Raw genomic sequence first — 15,832 nt, forward strand, 5'->3', positions numbered from 1 at the left:
TCTCTTGAAGTCTCTCGGGTGTAGGGGATTCTAGTGCTACGATTTGACGAAAATCTTAACGATACTATGCCGATCGAGATGCAGTTCACCATGCGGCGCCAATTTGTGTCTAGCTTTTGACGTTGAAACCCATTAAAGAGCTTAGTCAATTTCACCAAAAATACTCGTGTACATTGCGACCACTTTTTTTCCTAGCAGAACGTCGGTGAAGTAGAGACTAGAAAGTCGCATCAGAAGATAAAGCACGTTGGTGGCGGCAGGAATGAAATGTATCTTGTTCTTCGCGAGATAGTCTCGACCCCAGAAAGAGCAAGAGTCCGAATCTCTATGAGTCTGTCTCTAACTCGAGTTGCTCCCAGTTGATATTTTGAGAGAGGCGAAGCTGCGAAATCGACGTTTTCTGGGGGCGCCTTCAACCAATACCGCACACTCGTTTCAAAAACTCTTTTTGCGCAATATTGTTGCTATTCGTGGGATCTGAAGAAGTTGGGATACTTAATGTCTGACTCATATAGTCACAAGTATCGGATGCGTCTTTTGCAATTTCGATTCTCTGATTGAACAGGTATATGCCCTACTTGACCATTCCTGATAACGCTTCAATGACGATTTGCGCTGAACGAGGCTGAGTTATGAGAATATGACTCCAGCCTCGACATAGAACGCTGAAGATTTCGGATGGGACGTGATTTTGGAACTGGGCTTGATAGAAGAATATCCGTAACAGTAGGAATGGGAAAAAAGTCTGGCATCATGTCGGCAGTAAGTTCGCGCATCTTTTTTAATTGGCAAGAGGCAGAAAAAAAAACTGGAAACGTAAACTGGTTTTCCAGTAGTCTCCCCTAGGCAGACTCGAGCTACGGTATAGCCTCTGGGTTTTCCAGCAAACTGATAAAATCATTCACACATCTGCTTCGGGGACCTCAGCTACACGCTTGATGTTTGAAGAATATATTGAATACCGGAAATGACAACTCCATCATCAATGATCTACCCATCTTCTCAATTCCTCAACGGAAAGGCATTCGTTGTATAAAATGTATATGAACGAGGGTATATGTGGCAAAAGTCCGACAAGGGGGTATAACCTGGTATAACTGATAATGAACGATGATACGAACGAGATCCGCGTTCTTTTTCACTGGGCGGATTTCTTTTCTGAAGTTGTCAACGATGGATCGTAGGGATCCTGATCCAGGAATCAGTAAAGAAAATAACATTTAAACGAGATGAGAGAAAATGACCCACAAACGAGAACGAGGAATTATCATCACTGGCAATATTATAAGGCAAGTCCGGAACCCCTTGCTATTAACAACATCATCAGATTACCGGCCGCCCATTGACAAAGGAAGCCACTATACATCAGCTTTGGACCCGTCAACTGGCACATATCTACCTCGTGAAGCGGTATCTTCTTTACTTCGATTGGCTTCCAAATAGGCAGTTGAAGGAGCCATTCTCGAGTGTCTCCGCCGTCTGATAAAAAACAAGATTACGACAGCTAAAAGCGCCAGACCGACAAGTCCACCGATAACTCCCCCAACTATTATGGCGGTTCTGTTGCCCTTATCACTCGGAACGCCCACGGAAGAACTTGTTGGTGATGTCGTACTCGTTGAGGAAGGCGATGTAGAACTAGATGACTCGGAGTGATCTAACACCCAAGAAACACATTAGTCACGCAGGACACTAATCGTAAAAGAAGTTCGCACCTGTGGTTGCAACATCTGCCGCTAGAGTTTCGTTGAATGCATTGGTCCCCTGAACACGGTAAGACGGGATGGTAATGCAAAAGAAAGGAAACTAACCGATACATCCTGATATGCCCAATCCGGTACTGCAGTACCGCCTGGCCTGTGTTTAGAATATAATAAACGAGTAAACGATCAATAAAGTACCTGGTAACCCCAAGGGAAAGCTATCATGCTTACGATTTAGTAAAGGACAAAATAAGGATGATGAACAGGCCTACCCTGCGTTCAAACTGGAGCAATTTGCCGTCCACTGACTCCACCTGCAGCAACAAACAAGCTATTACTAAGACTCGACGAGTACTGTTGGTCGCCTACGTTGGATAGATTTTTCCATTTTCCGTTTGACATAGTCGACACATCGACACGAGGTTGTAAACCACAGAGGTGCAGAGACAGGGATTCTGATCTTCCGATGACAGTGTGTATTCATCGTCAGAGGTCAGCTCGACGAAATACGCTGCGTAGCATTATGTGTGTCAATCGTTATATACCTAATGCATCAAGTCTGAACAACTTACACCCATTGGAGGTGGAACAAACAGAGTTAAGTCGTTCAGCTATGTCGCATGGATTTTGACCTAGGGAATTACTGGCCTAAGATTAAAGACAAGTATCAGTACAATCAGAAGGGGATGCCAATCACCAAATAGTGGACTTGCCCAACTATATTGAACGCACGATATGGTTGTGGAATTTGGTGAGTTCATAGGACAAACTGGCTAAAGAGAGTTAGGAGAGAGAGGTGAACGAACGTAACGATGGCGAGGGTCTATGATATATGCATGTTTGAAAGCCACTATTTGATCTTGCTGTGCGCTGAACCTTTCTGTGATCGCCTGACAGTGAATATGAAACGATTACCTCCCGCCGGCGAGCAGAGGGGCACAGCCAAGGTAAACAGGGTTGAGTCATATTCAATTCGCAGGCGGTCCTCGGCGCTCTGTGTAAGGTCACAATGCGCCGGGTTTCTGCTGAGGAACGTATCCTTAACAGATGAACTCTGGATGAAGCCTACATTGCTCTGTGAAAAAAGATAGCATGGTCCTGGATACATTTGTGGTGAAACAACCCAGTCTAAGCGAGCCTGCCTGGCCCTGACCGAAGAAGAAAGTAAGCGCGCGGACGAAACTGAGGCGTCTATCTGCTTACAAATACTGTACAGGTAGCTCCCACAGTCACGAAATAGAAAACTTGTCATACTCCTCGTTTCGTCCATCGCCCAGCAAGACTTCAAGAAATGGCGCCCTCCACGACCGTCCCGAGTGCTTCTGTCAGTATATCGCTCATGCTATAACTCACCGTGCTGACCTCCTCTATCTTCTCATCATATCAGGCAATCGAAGTACCGGAGACTCTCCTCAAGAAGAGAAAACAAACCGAAAAGGCTCGCGAGGAGCGCCTCGCAGCTGCCGCTGCCGCTCGCAAGGTGAATACTAGTGCTTTGATGCCATTGGAATTATGATGCATACGATCTATTCGACGATTGGCTAGCAGTAACCCTGCGATGTTGCCTTTCAATTAACCATCTTTCGGGACTGATTCTTCTGTGCTTTTATCGTTTGGACTTTTGACTGACGAAACCTTTTTCTCTCTTAGGCCAACAAAACCAAGCGAAAGGTCATTTTTAAACGTGCAGAGTCGTATGTGAAGGAGTATCTTTCGCAGGAGAAGGAGGAGATACGGCTGAAGAGGGCTGCACGAAGCGCTGGTGACTTTTACGTGCCCGCTCAGCCCAAAGTGTACTTTGTTGTCAGGATTCGTGGGTTCGTGGATATCTCTTGTCTTTTCTTGCAAGATTTTAATATTGTGCTTAGTATCAACGAGATTGCACCAAAACCCCGGAAGATTTTGCAACTCCTTCGTTTACTGCAAATCAACAACGGTGTTTTTGTTAAGGTTACTAGGGCAACTCAACAGATGCTCCGTCTCGTCGAGCCTTATATCACCTATGGGTGCGTGTGATCGTCTGGTTATCACAGCCAGAAATTTATCTGTTTTTTTTTTTTGCAGCGAGCCTAACCTGAAGTCCGTGCGTGAGTTGATCTACAAACGGGGGTACGGCAAAGTCGACAAGCAACGCATTCCTCTCTCCAACAACGCCGTCATCGAACAAGCCCTTGGCCAATATAACATACTCTCCATCGAAGATCTTGTTCACGAAATTATCACTGTCGGCCCCAACTTCAAACAGGTATGTGTCTTCACTTAAATTTGTATATAACCCGTTGGTTATCCTCACTCTTTTCAGGCCTCTAACTTCCTATGGCCCTTCAAGCTTTCCAACCCCAATGGTGGCTGGAGAACACGGAAGTTCAAGCACTATGTCCAGGGTGGTGACTTCGGTGACCGGGAGACCAACATCAACAAGCTTATCAGGCAAATGAACTAAGTTGGGGAGGGTTGTTCGAGGGTCGCTATCTCTTTACTACATGATACGTCCGTTCGGAGAAGGAGAGTTCCGAGCGGCTTCGTCGCTGGCTAAAAATAATTCCGTTCTTCCTTTACATGTTCTTTGTATGTCCTATGCGTAAGCCCTACACCAAGCCACATGCCCGATGGTTCAGTGGACGTGATCAGCTATCGATTGTGTGTTCCGTGACCTAACCACGATGGGGTGATAGTTCCTGCGCTACTGCCGCCTGGTTTTGTCTGGCACCGGCTGGACTTTTGTTAAAGAAACTCACTTGCGTGGATATTAGGAAGTGTTTAATTGCTTAAACACCACCATCAGTGTTTGGACCATAAAACGATCCGGAATAGACATCAACCATTTGGCATTGAGGCTTGAGCTAATAATGGAACCCCTGTCCGACCGTGGTCGTATGGGACAACTGATATAAAGAGCGGGACGTCTCGGGTTGCTTTTATTATTCTTCCATGATGTCCCATCACCCTGCTATCACTCAACTGCTCTCTGCCAACGCCCAGTGGGCCAAGGACGTCGAGCAGCTAGAACCCGGTTTCTTCAAAGAGTCAGCCAAAGGCCAGGCGCCCCACGTCAGTAACTTTGTTTTCGAAATAATAAAACTCCACTCATCTGCTGCTTTGTAGACCCTCTGGATAGGGTGCGCTGACTCCCGAGTCCCAGAATCTGTTATCACAGGTGCAAAACCTGGAGATATCTTCGTCAACCGTAACGTTGGAAAGTGTGTAATTGATTAGGTTCTCTAATTTGCACCGTAGCTTACTGTCGCTCACAGCCAAGTCAACCTGGATGATGACAATATGCTTGCAGTGTTAACTTATGCAGTCGAGCATCTTGGCGTAGAACACGGTGCTTTCTTTCTTTAACCTTCAACTGTACTACATCCCAACCGTCTTCTCTTGTAGTCGTTGTGTGTGGGCACACCGAGTGCGGGGCAGCCGCAGCCTCCTTCGGTGCATGCGCATCTTTCGTCCCCGGCGAAATGCCTATCACCATCCCCGTCGATCCAGTTGATGCACCCTTGAACCGTTGGCTTGCGCCTCTTACAACTCTGGCTGCGAGTCTACAAATTTCCTCTGCTCCTCCCAATGAGGCTCTTCCTCTCCTCGTCCAGGAAAATGTCAAGGCGCAGGTTGACAACCTCTGCCGGACAAAGGTCATCGCGAATGCCTGGGCGAATGGCAAGAGTCCTAAAGGAAAGGAAGTTTGGGTTCATGGCTGGGTGTACGATGTTGCAACAGGAACGATTAGGGATTTGGGCATTTCTCAAGGACCCAAATAACGCAAAGACAGTTGTACAAATTTAGATGAAGAAAACTCTAAAACTAAGTCTATAGTTAAATAATTGATAGATACCAATTACATATACCTACCATTAACGGTCATGTCCGTTGCGGCTCCCAACTCCAAGGAGCAATTGCTTGTACAAATTGCCTCTTATAACACAGCCCTTCAAGGCTCGTCAGGTCTTCCTCAAGATCTCGTTGACTGGCTTTCTCCAACTCTTCAAGTTTCCTCGTTTCTCTCACATTCGCCTCGAGGCCCAGACATTGTAGTTGTTGGTTTTCAGGAGCTGCTGCCGTTACATTTAGGGCGTACGCTCCGTTTACTCTATCTCGATCCTTCAAGGATATCCTAAACCCCTGCAACTCTATTTCACAGTCTCTGGTGCTTCCAAATTTGTCATCGACCAACGAAGCTCCCATATCCTTTCCCAGATAGAAGAGCATTCTCCGGAAAAGGCAAAGTATTCGCTCTTGGCCAAGGTTGTCAATGTCGGCATTGCGCTCCTGGTATATGCGCGAGATGAAGGAATCGCACGGAAAGTTTGTGATGTACAAACGAACTGGACAGGTTGTGGTCCAGGATTCATGGGGAACAAAGGCGCTGTCGGCGTCAGATTTCGTGTTTCTGACGTTTTTGACGACGTAGAACGACAAGGGGAGACGTATACGTGAATACACTACTCGTTTTTGCTCCTACTTCTCTAATCTGTCAATCCTCAGCTTCGTCTGTGCACATCTAACAGCCCATCAACAGAAACTGCAGCACAGAATTGCAGACTTTCATCACATCGTTGGTACTCTTCTATTTCCTGCCCTTCCCTTCAGCGAGGACAAGTCACCTACCACGATCTACTCAACTTCACATCTATTCTTTCTTGGAGACCTCAATTTCAGGATAGACTTGCCCAAATCCCATCCAATGTTCGAGAACGCTTGGGCACATGTTTCGGAGGCTTTAAAAGAGTCCGAGGCTAGGGAGACCCTCAAAGAATTCGACCAGCTTCTGTTGGAACGTCGAAAGCATTCCATATTTGTAGGCTTTCGGGAAGGTGAATTTTGGCAATTCAAATGCACGTACAAGCATCGTCTGGGTGATGTGGATCAATACGAGTGAGGCGTTTCTGCAATCTCTGCTAATCCTCCCAGCTCATTTCTCGTAGTACGAAGCGTGTACCAGCATGGACAGACAGAATCATGTACACTACCTACTCTGATGCTCCTGGCAGTTTGGAAGCATCTCATATTCGGAATTTACTGTATACTTATATTCCCTCCTACACCATATCAGATCATGTAAGTGACTCCGTTCATCTGAGCTCAATTCACATTAAAATCTCACACAGAAACCCATTGTCTCTTTACTTCTACTACCCTATGTACCACCATCCAACATATCAACCACAGGGAGTTCTCGCCCAATACCTACCATCGCATTACCAGAATTCTATACTCCCAAACCCGACCCACTCGCGACATTAAAACGATATACAGGTCGTACCTTGGACAGAATAGTGGGAGTTTGTTGGTGGTTGTTAGCCCTTCTCGGTGCTGGATCTACTGTTGTCGGAGTTTTCAACTTCATTGTCGGAGCGACTGCGTATAGGTGGTGGAAGGCATCAAGGTCTGCTGCCATATAAGATGAAAATGGCTCCTTGGTCGGAGTTCATTCTACAAATATACCCGACTTTAGGTACATACTGTACTATTATTTTTTGTGGAACCTTGTTGAACGTTTTCAATATAATACTGTGAATGGCTGTATAGTATATACATACCTTCTGCAATCGGTACCCATATTTTAATTAATAAATTACCAGAGTCTACAACAACGATACCGCAGGACCTGCATATGTCAAGTTGCGATTCGGCAGCTCCGAGCTGTTAGTTATATTCGCTGGGTCATAGCAATATTGAGTAAAGCACGTCGTGCAAAATGCAGACCGATCAATTATTGGTGTAGCCTTCAACCTCGAACGATCAACTGTAGCGCATTGCAGACACCGACCCCAGTTGGGGTCGGGGAGATTAGTGTTGGGAACGAAACCTCCAATGGTATTAATGTAAGTTTGGTCCAAAATGGTCTGCGTTTCGCTTGTTTCAAACTGGAGCTGGGTTGTAGGTGCGCTGCAAGGCATTAGCAACTGGAGATTATGGAGAGAGGTTGAATAACATACTTGCAGAAAGGAGCATCCCCTGTAAGCGGTGGAGAATTGGGTAAATAGATGATCAAAGGAACATCCGTGGAGTTGCAGCCGAAAAATGTTGGTCTTAAGTTAAGACCTTGAGCTATAAAGTCATCAGTGGAAGAGGGTAATTCTGGCAGTTGTTGATGCTGAATATCGAGACAAATGAGGCTTGATAAGATGCTTGTTTCAATAGAACTCACAGAGTCGCCAAGTAATGTAGAAAGTCGTTCTGCGCTGAATAGAAGAGCTAGTCCGCTGAGGGAGATGTACATTAGCTACTTCTTCAATCTGAATTATTGGGAATGAAAGGATTTACTTGGGCCAGTTGTCGTCGGTATCCGAGCTGCCATCTACGGCTATGATGACATCCACTTCCCGTGCTTTCACGAGCAAAGGATTGAGGGGTATGTTCTCTCCGTTGGAACCACCGTCAATCAGCTGTAATTCTGCGTTGGTCGCGGCGACATTCGAAGGAGCCATCCCCCAAAATGGGCTGACAGAAAGGTTGCGTGAGCAAATCACTCATCTTCAACAGACCATTATAAAATCTTACTTTGGCCATTTAGACACAGCTGCATCCCCAGGACTCTCTCCCTCAATGGGTTCTCCGAGTAGCGCTTGTACAAGTTCTACCTCTGTATCACCCGCGGACAGCGTTGACTATGATAGATTCAACGAGCAGATCTTCACATACAATTGTTCCCAACTCACTGCAAAGATATTGGAACTGGTACCAATCACGAAACCTGCTTGGTCGAAGCCGGTAACACATGAAGCATTGTCGACTGGGACACCTGCGAACAATGATGTGCCAATGTATGACAGCTCTGCCGCAGCTGAGATGTCGGGATCGAATGAGGTAAATTCGAAGGGCGAGACCTGAATGGCGCAAGAAGTCAAGTGGTGCGGGTGAATCATTGTAGATCATTGTATGCATATGGGACTGTACCTCGTAAACAGGGGAATCAAGGGGAATTGACTCTGTTGTAAGGTCGAACGTGCCGTTACTATTGAGAACCACTAATGGGAATGGAGCCTGATGATTTGTGAAGAAGATCGCGCTTGCTATCTGTGACCACAGTTGGCCGGCACCATGAGAAGATGTGTCGAAGAAATTGGAGAGATCAGTTCCGGTCAAAAAATGATATGAAAGCGCTCTGCAACGCATTGAGTACTGTAAACGAATAAAAGTACACAAGGCATACCTGGCCCAAGCGTCGCCGATCGTGACATTGCTATACATGGGGAAGTAGGGAGTTACAAAATAGAAATGGATCTTACGAATTCTTCAAAGGACTTACAATCCCGCAGCTGCTTTGGCATCTACGCTTTGATCAATGGCATCGAAGTATTCCAAGACATCCACTATTCCGAGAGATCCATCGGGATCGAGCAAGTCCTCTTGCAAAAGCCACCCAGGTTGCGAGCCGAGTACCATGTCTTGGACCATCGGAAAGTCGTTCATATATAGACCGGCAGTAAGCCAAGAGCCTCCTATGCGAGAGCATTCAAATGCGATCCCGAAGTGTATATAAGGAATAATATACATACCCGACAACCCGCTCAGATACGTTGCGACTTGTAGCAAGCCTCCGGTTCCTGCTGCAACCGCCGTGGAATTGCGAGCATCAAGAGCAGATATTACGCCGGCTCCAAATTGGCTTGCTCTGTAACCTCCACCGGAAAAAGCTAATCCGACTCTTGCGAACTCAAAGAATGCGCTTGTGTTGTACCCGATTTCGGAACCATTCCCTAGCCAGGATTGCCAGCTTTGAGGAATGATAGAGCTTTCCCTGCCAGCCACAAAGCTGAGCTCGGACGGGTTGAGTATTTGCGATGTCGGAGTAAATGTGCGCACGAGAGAGATATCGGGGCACGCAGTAACATTGGGAGCATAATCAGAGAGCGAAGCAGAAGATTTGACTACCAGGAGGACGGAAACAAGCCCGAGTGAGAGACTTAGAGAGGGAGCCATCTGAGCCAGGGTTGCAAGCTATGGTTCTGCTGTTTATATAGACACGGTTAAAAAGATTTTCCGACACCGCCCATGCGTTCTCCGTTCATTGACTTCATGTATCTGAACCTTTTCATGGTAATAGTTCCCCAAGTGGTACCTTGATCCTCGCTTTATGGAAGGTCGACGTCAAATGGAGACGACAGTAGGATTGACCCAGAATTGACCGCACATTTGGAGAACTTGATGTACATAGCCTGATGATAAGGTACCGTGAGCAAAAAGTTCCTTAGCCCGAGTGAGAAATTTTGCAACAACAGAGAAGTACATGCACTTATGATCATAAACGAGGGTTCTTAGGGGGTCTCATAAGAAGTTCTGAGTGAACTATAGATATATGTAGACAGGACGAAGGTGTAATATGTACAGAAGAACGCTCACGTAACTAGTAGTAGGCTCAAGCCTCTGTTCTTGTATGCGGCCCCGACCTTTCTTCGGACGTATCAGCAAGTGTTAATTTTCTGGCACCGTCACTTCGTGGAAGGCGGACAAAACTCAGGAACACGAAAGATATAAACGTAGAAGCCACTGAGACGAAGAAGATTGTTCGTGGAAACACAGCGACTGTTTTCATGTATACCAATCCATACATGGCCGGTCCGATGATTTGGGAGCTGCCAAAATCCATCACTAGCATCGAAGTTCTAAAAAAAGAAGACCAAAGTTTCGAACCTTAAGGCTTGTACCACGCTCAAAGCGCCGAAAAGTCTACCGCTTTCGGTGCCTCCCCTTGCGGTGTACATCTCAAGAGCGACACTTTGCAAGGCAGGCGAAAAACCGCCCCCTAGTGCGCCTAGCATTCCAAATAAGGTGAACGCCAGAGGTGTGGTCACGAGGCCCATGAGAAGATACGACAGAATTTCCACGGACAACGATATTCGCGCGAGGCCTAGGTCAAATGCGCTAGAATGAGGTTCCATGAGACGTGACGGGGAATCGGAGCGTGCGTCAGAAGTCGGTGGTGTAGCACTTGAGGGGGATGAGATCAAAGGCTCAGACTCTTCGGCCAATGCTTTGGGAGGTTTTCGTTTGAACAGCTTGATACAAACTGTTCATCTGTAGATCAGCCATGCGAATATCCACGAGAAGAAGTGACAAACGCGGAAGGATGACAGCTAAATGGAAGGCGCGAGCCGCACCGACCAGACTCAGCCAATACCCAAGCTTCAGGATTCCATGTCAGTTTGGCAAACAAAGTTTACTTAAATAGAAGGACAAACCGTCTCCGAACTCCAATCAAATGCTGAAGCAGCATACTGGAACTTATACGTGACGGATCCCTGTATATATGGTCAAAACAAACCATCTGGATTGGATGTTCGAATGAATACTGACTACAACGGAAACAGTGAATGCATAGCTCAACGCAATCAGAGCAAGGCTCCAATCCTGACGAGGCGGTTTGAGTGGGTTTTCTGACACCGGTACAGGATTGAACACGGCCAGAGGTGTCAGAAAAGAGAATAATCGTTTTGCTCTAATGAGTATACCGGCTCCTTCACGAGCTCGTTGCGATTGTTCAAGTTCCTCTTGATATTTTGCTCTAGCCCTTTGCATCTTCTTTTGGCTATTTGATTCTGGGACGATAAACCAGATCATGAAGGCGTATATCATGTGTATGAGGGCGCCCACATAGAAGACGTATATTGTTTGTTGCGTGAACCGGATTAACAGACCACCGAGCGTAGGACCAAGCGCAAAGCCGATAAATAGAAGCCCCAGGTTCATGGAGAACATCCGTGAACTTAATGAAAAAAACAAGTTCGTGACGAGATCATTACTTCAAACTAACTGCGCACCGGGAAGCAGAAGTGGTCGTATCTGCCAAATAGGCATGGATTGTTGCTATAGCAGTGGTAAAGCCTGCACAATATAGTATTTTTGGTATGGTGAAAACAGACGGTAATAGTGGAAACGAACTTACCTCCCATTGAACCTTCTATAAGAGGTCCAAGAACGAGGAACCAATATCCTCCAGGTAGAGATCGAGAAAAGTAGTAGACGAGAATGAAATTCACGTCTGTTATCAATATACCAAATACTGATATACCAAGAGCAGCGGTACGCCCATGACGATCGGAGAACTGAGGAAAAAATCAACGAAAGTATACCCAAAAGACAGGAGATACGCGTACTGAAGTCCACCATCCCGTCGTGATGCAGCTTAGAACACCCATACATGCAGTCATGACTATACGTTCATCCATTCATGAGCATTAAACGCATTAAACGGATGACGCTGATAAAGACCTGCCGCGAGTTTAGCCACAGCCGCCTGAACGACGGGATCGCTCTTGCAAGGATTCGAAGGCTTCTTCGTAGGTATTTCGATGGCTCCAGGTAGTTCTCCTGAAATATTATGAGAGGTGGCGGGAAAGTTGGTAATGGCGACTGCAGAGGTAGTACGAAGATAAGGAGTGATAGAAGGAATGTGATTGTCCGCAATCTCTGGCTTGTGTTGCGCACACGCAAGATCAGTGTATATTTCGACTTTGGGTGCCAAAGTCGCGCTCATAGATATGCTGGTGATAGGGAGCAAGACTAGTAGCCTAGATAGTTGTTAATAATCATAGTCCATGGGCCCACCGATAAGTTACTAACCATACAGGCGACGGTCTCTTCCACCATGGCAACCGTCTCCTATATTCGCGTTCCTCTTCTTCTTCTGCAGTGGTATATGTATCGACCAAAGTCGCTTCGCTATCGTGGTGTGGGTGTACAAGGTCGTGTATCAATTGGGCAGTTTCCTCACTGACTGGTCCATCGGGAATAAGTAGATTATCGCCTGCGGTAGTTGCTGACCTGGAGAAATCAGGCCTCACAGAGGAAGGATGTCTGCTCCTGGACATGACGGTTGGAAGGAAAGAAAGGTTCGGATGCAGATAAAACCCATGAGCTCATGTCAGGGTTCATTCACTGATCGAATACACGGTCGCTGAAAGTTTATGAGTGCCGCAAAGGTGAGGCATCCCGTCGGCATGAGATAAGATAAATCATCAAATTCGGAGTTCCACCGGACCTATTTCAACGTCCACCATGGCAAGCGTTCTTCCTCCTTGTTCCCTCAGTATCTCATGATTCACTCCAGTCTCACACAGTAGACATCCCTCAATCCATCAAGGACTCGCTCAGAAAGTTCAGATTTGCTCGCAGAAATGAAGGAAGTGCTGCGATCGTTATCAAGATAAACAAGCAGAAGCTGATTATGGAGGAGGTTGAACAGTTCGATAACATCAGTATCGAGGAATTGGCAGAAGGTGAGGATGGGCCTTCCGATTCATAATCTGGCATATGTGTTTAGATATTTTTCAGAACTTCCAGAGAACAGTCCTCGATATGTGATACTTAGGTTAGTCGAGTCGATCTTTAGTTGATTGCCTTTCATAAACAGGTATCCTACAGCCATGCACTTGTCCATTCCGATGGAAGAACTTCATTTCCACTTGTTCTAATCAACTGGGCTCCAACGTCTAGCGAGATTGGACTCCTCACACTGCATGCCAGTGCGCTGCTTGACTTTCAGACAACTGTAAGATTTTCCATATATCTCTGGTTCATCTGATTCATGCTCCACTATAGGCGGATGTTAGCAAGGTCATAGAGATTCGTGAAGGACCAGAAGCGCTCACGAGCGATGTCGTCGATGCGAAACTACTTGGGAAGTAACTGTGGCAAAGATGGGAAACATCCAATGCGGAACTCTTTCCAATTCTTCTCAACGTTTCTGATGATCATCTGAATTCATATCTTCAAGCTTTTATTACGGTCCTTTGAGCGTAGCGCAAACATTTCTGCAACGGGCCGTTGTTTAACCATTGCGGATTGGACGAGAGTTGGGTCAAAATCATGGTTTGTGAAGTTTGTGCTTTATGTAGACAAGTATATGTACGAACCGAAACCCCAAAATTGACAACTAGCTACGGGTACATTCATGAGACACACCATATCACCTGCATATAATACAGATTGGAGCAGCACCCCGCTCCTTATGATGCGCGGAATAAAAAGCCACAGCGGGTCGCTACGTAAGTTTGAAATACTTTCTTTGTAACACCCATGTCCAACGTTAAAGCTCCTACGCCAATACATCTTCTGCGATCTCACACATCCCCTGTTGCTGCCCTGTTTGTTTCTCCCGACAACGAACGTATATACTCTGGCGATGCGTCAGGTCGCGCAGTTTTAACTTCAACCAGAACCTTGCGCGCCATCGCGTCGTGGAAAGCTCACGAAGATGGTTTCTTGGGCATCGAGGAATGGGAGAATGGAAATGGAATAATCACGTCCGTCAGTCTGACCTTACTTGTTATTTGGGTATATCTCCTAAAACACTTGTGAATTAGGCACGGTAGAGACAACAAGCTTCACGTTTGGAACCGACCGGATGAAATTTCAATTACTTCTGGTATCGGCGGCTCAGCTGCTCTACCAGATCTTCCTACACCGACTTTGAGGTTCTCGCTGGACGTGAACGCTCTGAACTATTGCCGATTCTCCCTCCTCCCAACATCAATTATTGGATCTACCCTATTACCGCAAAATTTGCCATCGGCAAGCACATCCACAACGGATTCGTCGTCAGTGCTCCCTGCGCTCATTGCACTACCCAACCTAATTGAATCATCTGAGGTATGCGGAAAAGACATAAAGGATACGCTGTCTGACCTGAAGTTAGGCCGATGTATGGTCATTGCCTTCATGTAAACGCTTGCATGCAGCAGTTGGTAAACGAGTTAAGACATCGATATTCTCTGAGAATGGTAGAACAGGAGAAGATCCTACTGGTGCCAATCCTCTTTGTTTGGGAAACAGCGCTTCCCACTAATTGTTTATACCAGGCATAATAATGTCTTTGCATCTATTCGAAACGACGTCCTCATCACCTCAGTCATCGAAAGTCACACCGGAGCTCCGGGTACTAATAGCTTACGAAAGCGGGGACGTTACTTTGAGGCGCTACGCTAATATTGAGAGGCAAGCGTCGGTCGAGGGGAAGGATTGGGAAGTCATCTGGAACACGAAAATACATCAAGAAGCCAGTGTGTTTCGATCTTACTTTCCCCGAGTGCGCGTTGGGCACTCATTGACCATCTACCAGTAATGGCCATGCAAGTATCCTCAGACAACCGATTTGCCCTTACAGTTTCTGCTGATCACATAGTTGGCAGATACGACTTGACTGTGAGTTGTGTCTCTGACTTATCTCGTCGTAGATTCGGATCGACATCTTTTAAAAGGCTTCTACGTTACAGGATTACTCTACCACATTTCGCACCAAACATCCCGGAAACGCTTGTATCGCCATCCGTGACGACGGACGTGTCTGTGCCGTAGGAGGTTGGGACGGAAAGTGAGCTAACTTTCACTTGATTCTGTGATTTTTTTTTCAAATCCTGGTTCATCAGAGTTCGCCTTTATTCCACCAAAAGTTTCAAACCGCTCGGAACTCTGAAATACCACAAAGACGGGTGTCAGGCTTTGAGGTTTGCTACATCTGTTAGTACGACGGAGCAGTCTGAGCATGATGATCATACAGATGAGGACGAGGATATGTCGGTTGAAGACAATTTGAAACGAAGCAGATGGCTTGTGAGTGGCGGAAAAGATAAACGCATCGCGATTTGGGGGTTGATTAGTTTTGCGAAGTCCTAATCTAGCTTTCGAAGCTATTTTCTGTATATACATGGCATTAATTGAAGATTGGGATCAGGCTTTGCTCAGGCTTGTGAATGTTACAGCCATTCCCACGTCCTTTGAACAGTGAAATTTAGTTACACTTCGGAATCGATGGTTGCTGGTTCAACAAAGTATCCAAGCTGATAGAAAGTGAATACATAGCTCAATGAACATTCTAAATGCTTTATGTCTATGGATTTGGGAGAGTATTGTGTGCAATGAAAGCTATCAGTGCATTTGGGTTCCTTTGAACAGTCGTCACATTGGCTGTGATTCAGTCGAGTAATTTTAACATTTTCCTTTGAGACTAATATTCGACCTCAAAAAGCCTCAAAACAATCAGAAATGTGTAACAACGCAAAGTTTTGGTATTCTCCTACCATTTTGAGCCATTTTGACGGCCAGACCCCAGTTCGCATCATAGGCATGGAATTTTTGGCAAATTTGGTTCGCATCATAGTGCTTGGTCTTTTCGGATAAGACATTCT

The 15,832-nt window shown here is 46.1% G+C and overlaps 8 protein-coding genes across 8 annotated transcripts; 5 read left to right on the top strand and 3 right to left on the bottom strand.

Moving 5' to 3' along the window:
* Nucleotides 1–1,166: 1,166 nt before the first annotated feature.
* On the bottom strand, nucleotides 1,167–2,927 carry C8R40DRAFT_1112391 (uncharacterized protein). The gene is made up of 9 exons (XM_046228415.1): nucleotides 2,907–2,927; nucleotides 2,417–2,851; nucleotides 2,276–2,351; nucleotides 2,073–2,214; nucleotides 1,976–2,017; nucleotides 1,902–1,921; nucleotides 1,812–1,852; nucleotides 1,716–1,764; nucleotides 1,167–1,657 (listed from the first exon to the last, which is right to left on the bottom strand). Exons 2-9 carry the CDS (start codon nucleotides 2,462–2,464, stop codon nucleotides 1,359–1,361), a joined length of 717 nt encoding a protein of 238 aa, XP_046084619.1. The 5' UTR covers nucleotides 2,465–2,851; nucleotides 2,907–2,927; the 3' UTR covers nucleotides 1,167–1,358.
* A 67-nt stretch (nucleotides 2,928–2,994) lies between these two features.
* C8R40DRAFT_1049692 (ribosomal protein L30, ferredoxin-like fold domain-containing protein) lies at nucleotides 2,995–4,146 on the top strand (the record flags this gene model as incomplete). Its single annotated transcript, XM_046224580.1, has 6 exons — nucleotides 2,995–3,027; nucleotides 3,091–3,183; nucleotides 3,354–3,520; nucleotides 3,572–3,709; nucleotides 3,768–3,948; nucleotides 4,006–4,146. 6 exons carry the CDS (start codon nucleotides 2,995–2,997, stop codon nucleotides 4,144–4,146), a joined length of 753 nt encoding a protein of 250 aa, XP_046084620.1.
* A 488-nt stretch (nucleotides 4,147–4,634) lies between these two features.
* On the top strand, nucleotides 4,635–5,464 carry C8R40DRAFT_1049376 (carbonic anhydrase; the record flags this gene model as incomplete). Its single annotated transcript, XM_046224558.1, has 4 exons — nucleotides 4,635–4,754; nucleotides 4,809–4,903; nucleotides 4,958–5,031; nucleotides 5,088–5,464. 4 exons carry the CDS (start codon nucleotides 4,635–4,637, stop codon nucleotides 5,462–5,464), a joined length of 666 nt encoding a protein of 221 aa, XP_046084621.1.
* On the top strand, nucleotides 5,456–7,236 carry C8R40DRAFT_366146 (Endonuclease/exonuclease/phosphatase). The gene is made up of 5 exons (XM_046234853.1): nucleotides 5,456–5,777; nucleotides 5,845–6,136; nucleotides 6,189–6,578; nucleotides 6,629–6,761; nucleotides 6,812–7,236. Exons 1-5 carry the CDS (start codon nucleotides 5,567–5,569, stop codon nucleotides 7,103–7,105), a joined length of 1,320 nt encoding a protein of 439 aa, XP_046084622.1. The 5' UTR covers nucleotides 5,456–5,566; the 3' UTR covers nucleotides 7,106–7,236.
* Nucleotides 7,237–7,288: 52 nt separating this feature from the next.
* On the bottom strand, nucleotides 7,289–9,629 carry C8R40DRAFT_1049472 (lysophospholipase; the record flags this gene model as incomplete). Its single annotated transcript, XM_046224565.1, has 10 exons — nucleotides 7,289–7,592; nucleotides 7,643–7,800; nucleotides 7,855–7,909; nucleotides 7,971–8,147; nucleotides 8,208–8,314; nucleotides 8,345–8,533; nucleotides 8,604–8,811; nucleotides 8,860–8,889; nucleotides 8,956–9,148; nucleotides 9,206–9,629. 10 exons carry the CDS (start codon nucleotides 9,627–9,629, stop codon nucleotides 7,289–7,291), a joined length of 1,845 nt encoding a protein of 614 aa, XP_046084623.1.
* Nucleotides 9,630–10,065: 436 nt separating this feature from the next.
* On the bottom strand, nucleotides 10,066–12,517 carry C8R40DRAFT_1049732 (major facilitator superfamily domain-containing protein; the record flags this gene model as incomplete). Its single annotated transcript, XM_046224583.1, has 10 exons — nucleotides 10,066–10,282; nucleotides 10,341–10,716; nucleotides 10,769–10,832; nucleotides 10,889–10,948; nucleotides 11,004–11,412; nucleotides 11,468–11,531; nucleotides 11,593–11,752; nucleotides 11,804–11,859; nucleotides 11,919–12,217; nucleotides 12,270–12,517. 10 exons carry the CDS (start codon nucleotides 12,515–12,517, stop codon nucleotides 10,066–10,068), a joined length of 1,953 nt encoding a protein of 650 aa, XP_046084624.1.
* A 187-nt stretch (nucleotides 12,518–12,704) lies between these two features.
* Nucleotides 12,705–13,334, top strand: C8R40DRAFT_1161509 (uncharacterized protein; the record flags this gene model as incomplete). The annotated part of the gene is made up of 5 exons (XM_046230128.1): nucleotides 12,705–12,707; nucleotides 12,757–12,925; nucleotides 12,981–13,017; nucleotides 13,071–13,197; nucleotides 13,248–13,334. The coding sequence occupies 5 exons, from the start codon at nucleotides 12,705–12,707 to the stop codon at nucleotides 13,332–13,334; spliced, it is 423 nt and encodes a 140-aa protein (XP_046084625.1).
* A 390-nt stretch (nucleotides 13,335–13,724) lies between these two features.
* Nucleotides 13,725–15,320, top strand: C8R40DRAFT_1049407 (WD-40 repeat-containing protein; the record flags this gene model as incomplete). The annotated part of the gene is made up of 7 exons (XM_046224560.1): nucleotides 13,725–13,951; nucleotides 14,012–14,297; nucleotides 14,344–14,452; nucleotides 14,507–14,707; nucleotides 14,767–14,858; nucleotides 14,906–15,018; nucleotides 15,074–15,320. The coding sequence occupies 7 exons, from the start codon at nucleotides 13,725–13,727 to the stop codon at nucleotides 15,318–15,320; spliced, it is 1,275 nt and encodes a 424-aa protein (XP_046084626.1).
* Between the last annotated feature and the right edge of the window lie 512 nt (nucleotides 15,321–15,832).

Source organism: Lentinula edodes (genome assembly GCF_021015755.1).
Source record: "Lentinula edodes strain Le(Bin) 0899 ss11 chromosome Unknown C8R40scaffold_25, whole genome shotgun sequence".
Taxonomy (NCBI): Eukaryota; Fungi; Basidiomycota; class Agaricomycetes; order Agaricales; family Omphalotaceae; genus Lentinula; species Lentinula edodes.

Coding starts and splice junctions, on each gene's coding strand:
- C8R40DRAFT_1112391 (XM_046228415.1), bottom strand. CDS start 2,464: ATGAACTCACCAAATTCCACAACCATATCGTGCGTTCAATATAGTTGG. Junction 2,352..2,416: donor CGTGCGTTCAATATAGTTGG/GCAAGTCCACTA, acceptor CTTTAATCTTAG/GCCAGTAATTCCCTAGGTCA. Junction 2,018..2,072: donor AATGGAAAAATCTATCCAAC/GTAGGCGACCAA, acceptor TTGTTGCTGCAG/GTGGAGTCAGTGGACGGCAA.
- C8R40DRAFT_366146 (XM_046234853.1), top strand. CDS start 5,567: ATGTCCGTTGCGGCTCCCAACTCCAAGGAGCAATTGCTTGTACAAATT. Junction 6,579..6,628: donor GGTGATGTGGATCAATACGA/GTGAGGCGTTTC, acceptor CATTTCTCGTAG/TACGAAGCGTGTACCAGCAT. Junction 6,762..6,811: donor CCTACACCATATCAGATCAT/GTAAGTGACTCC, acceptor AATCTCACACAG/AAACCCATTGTCTCTTTACT.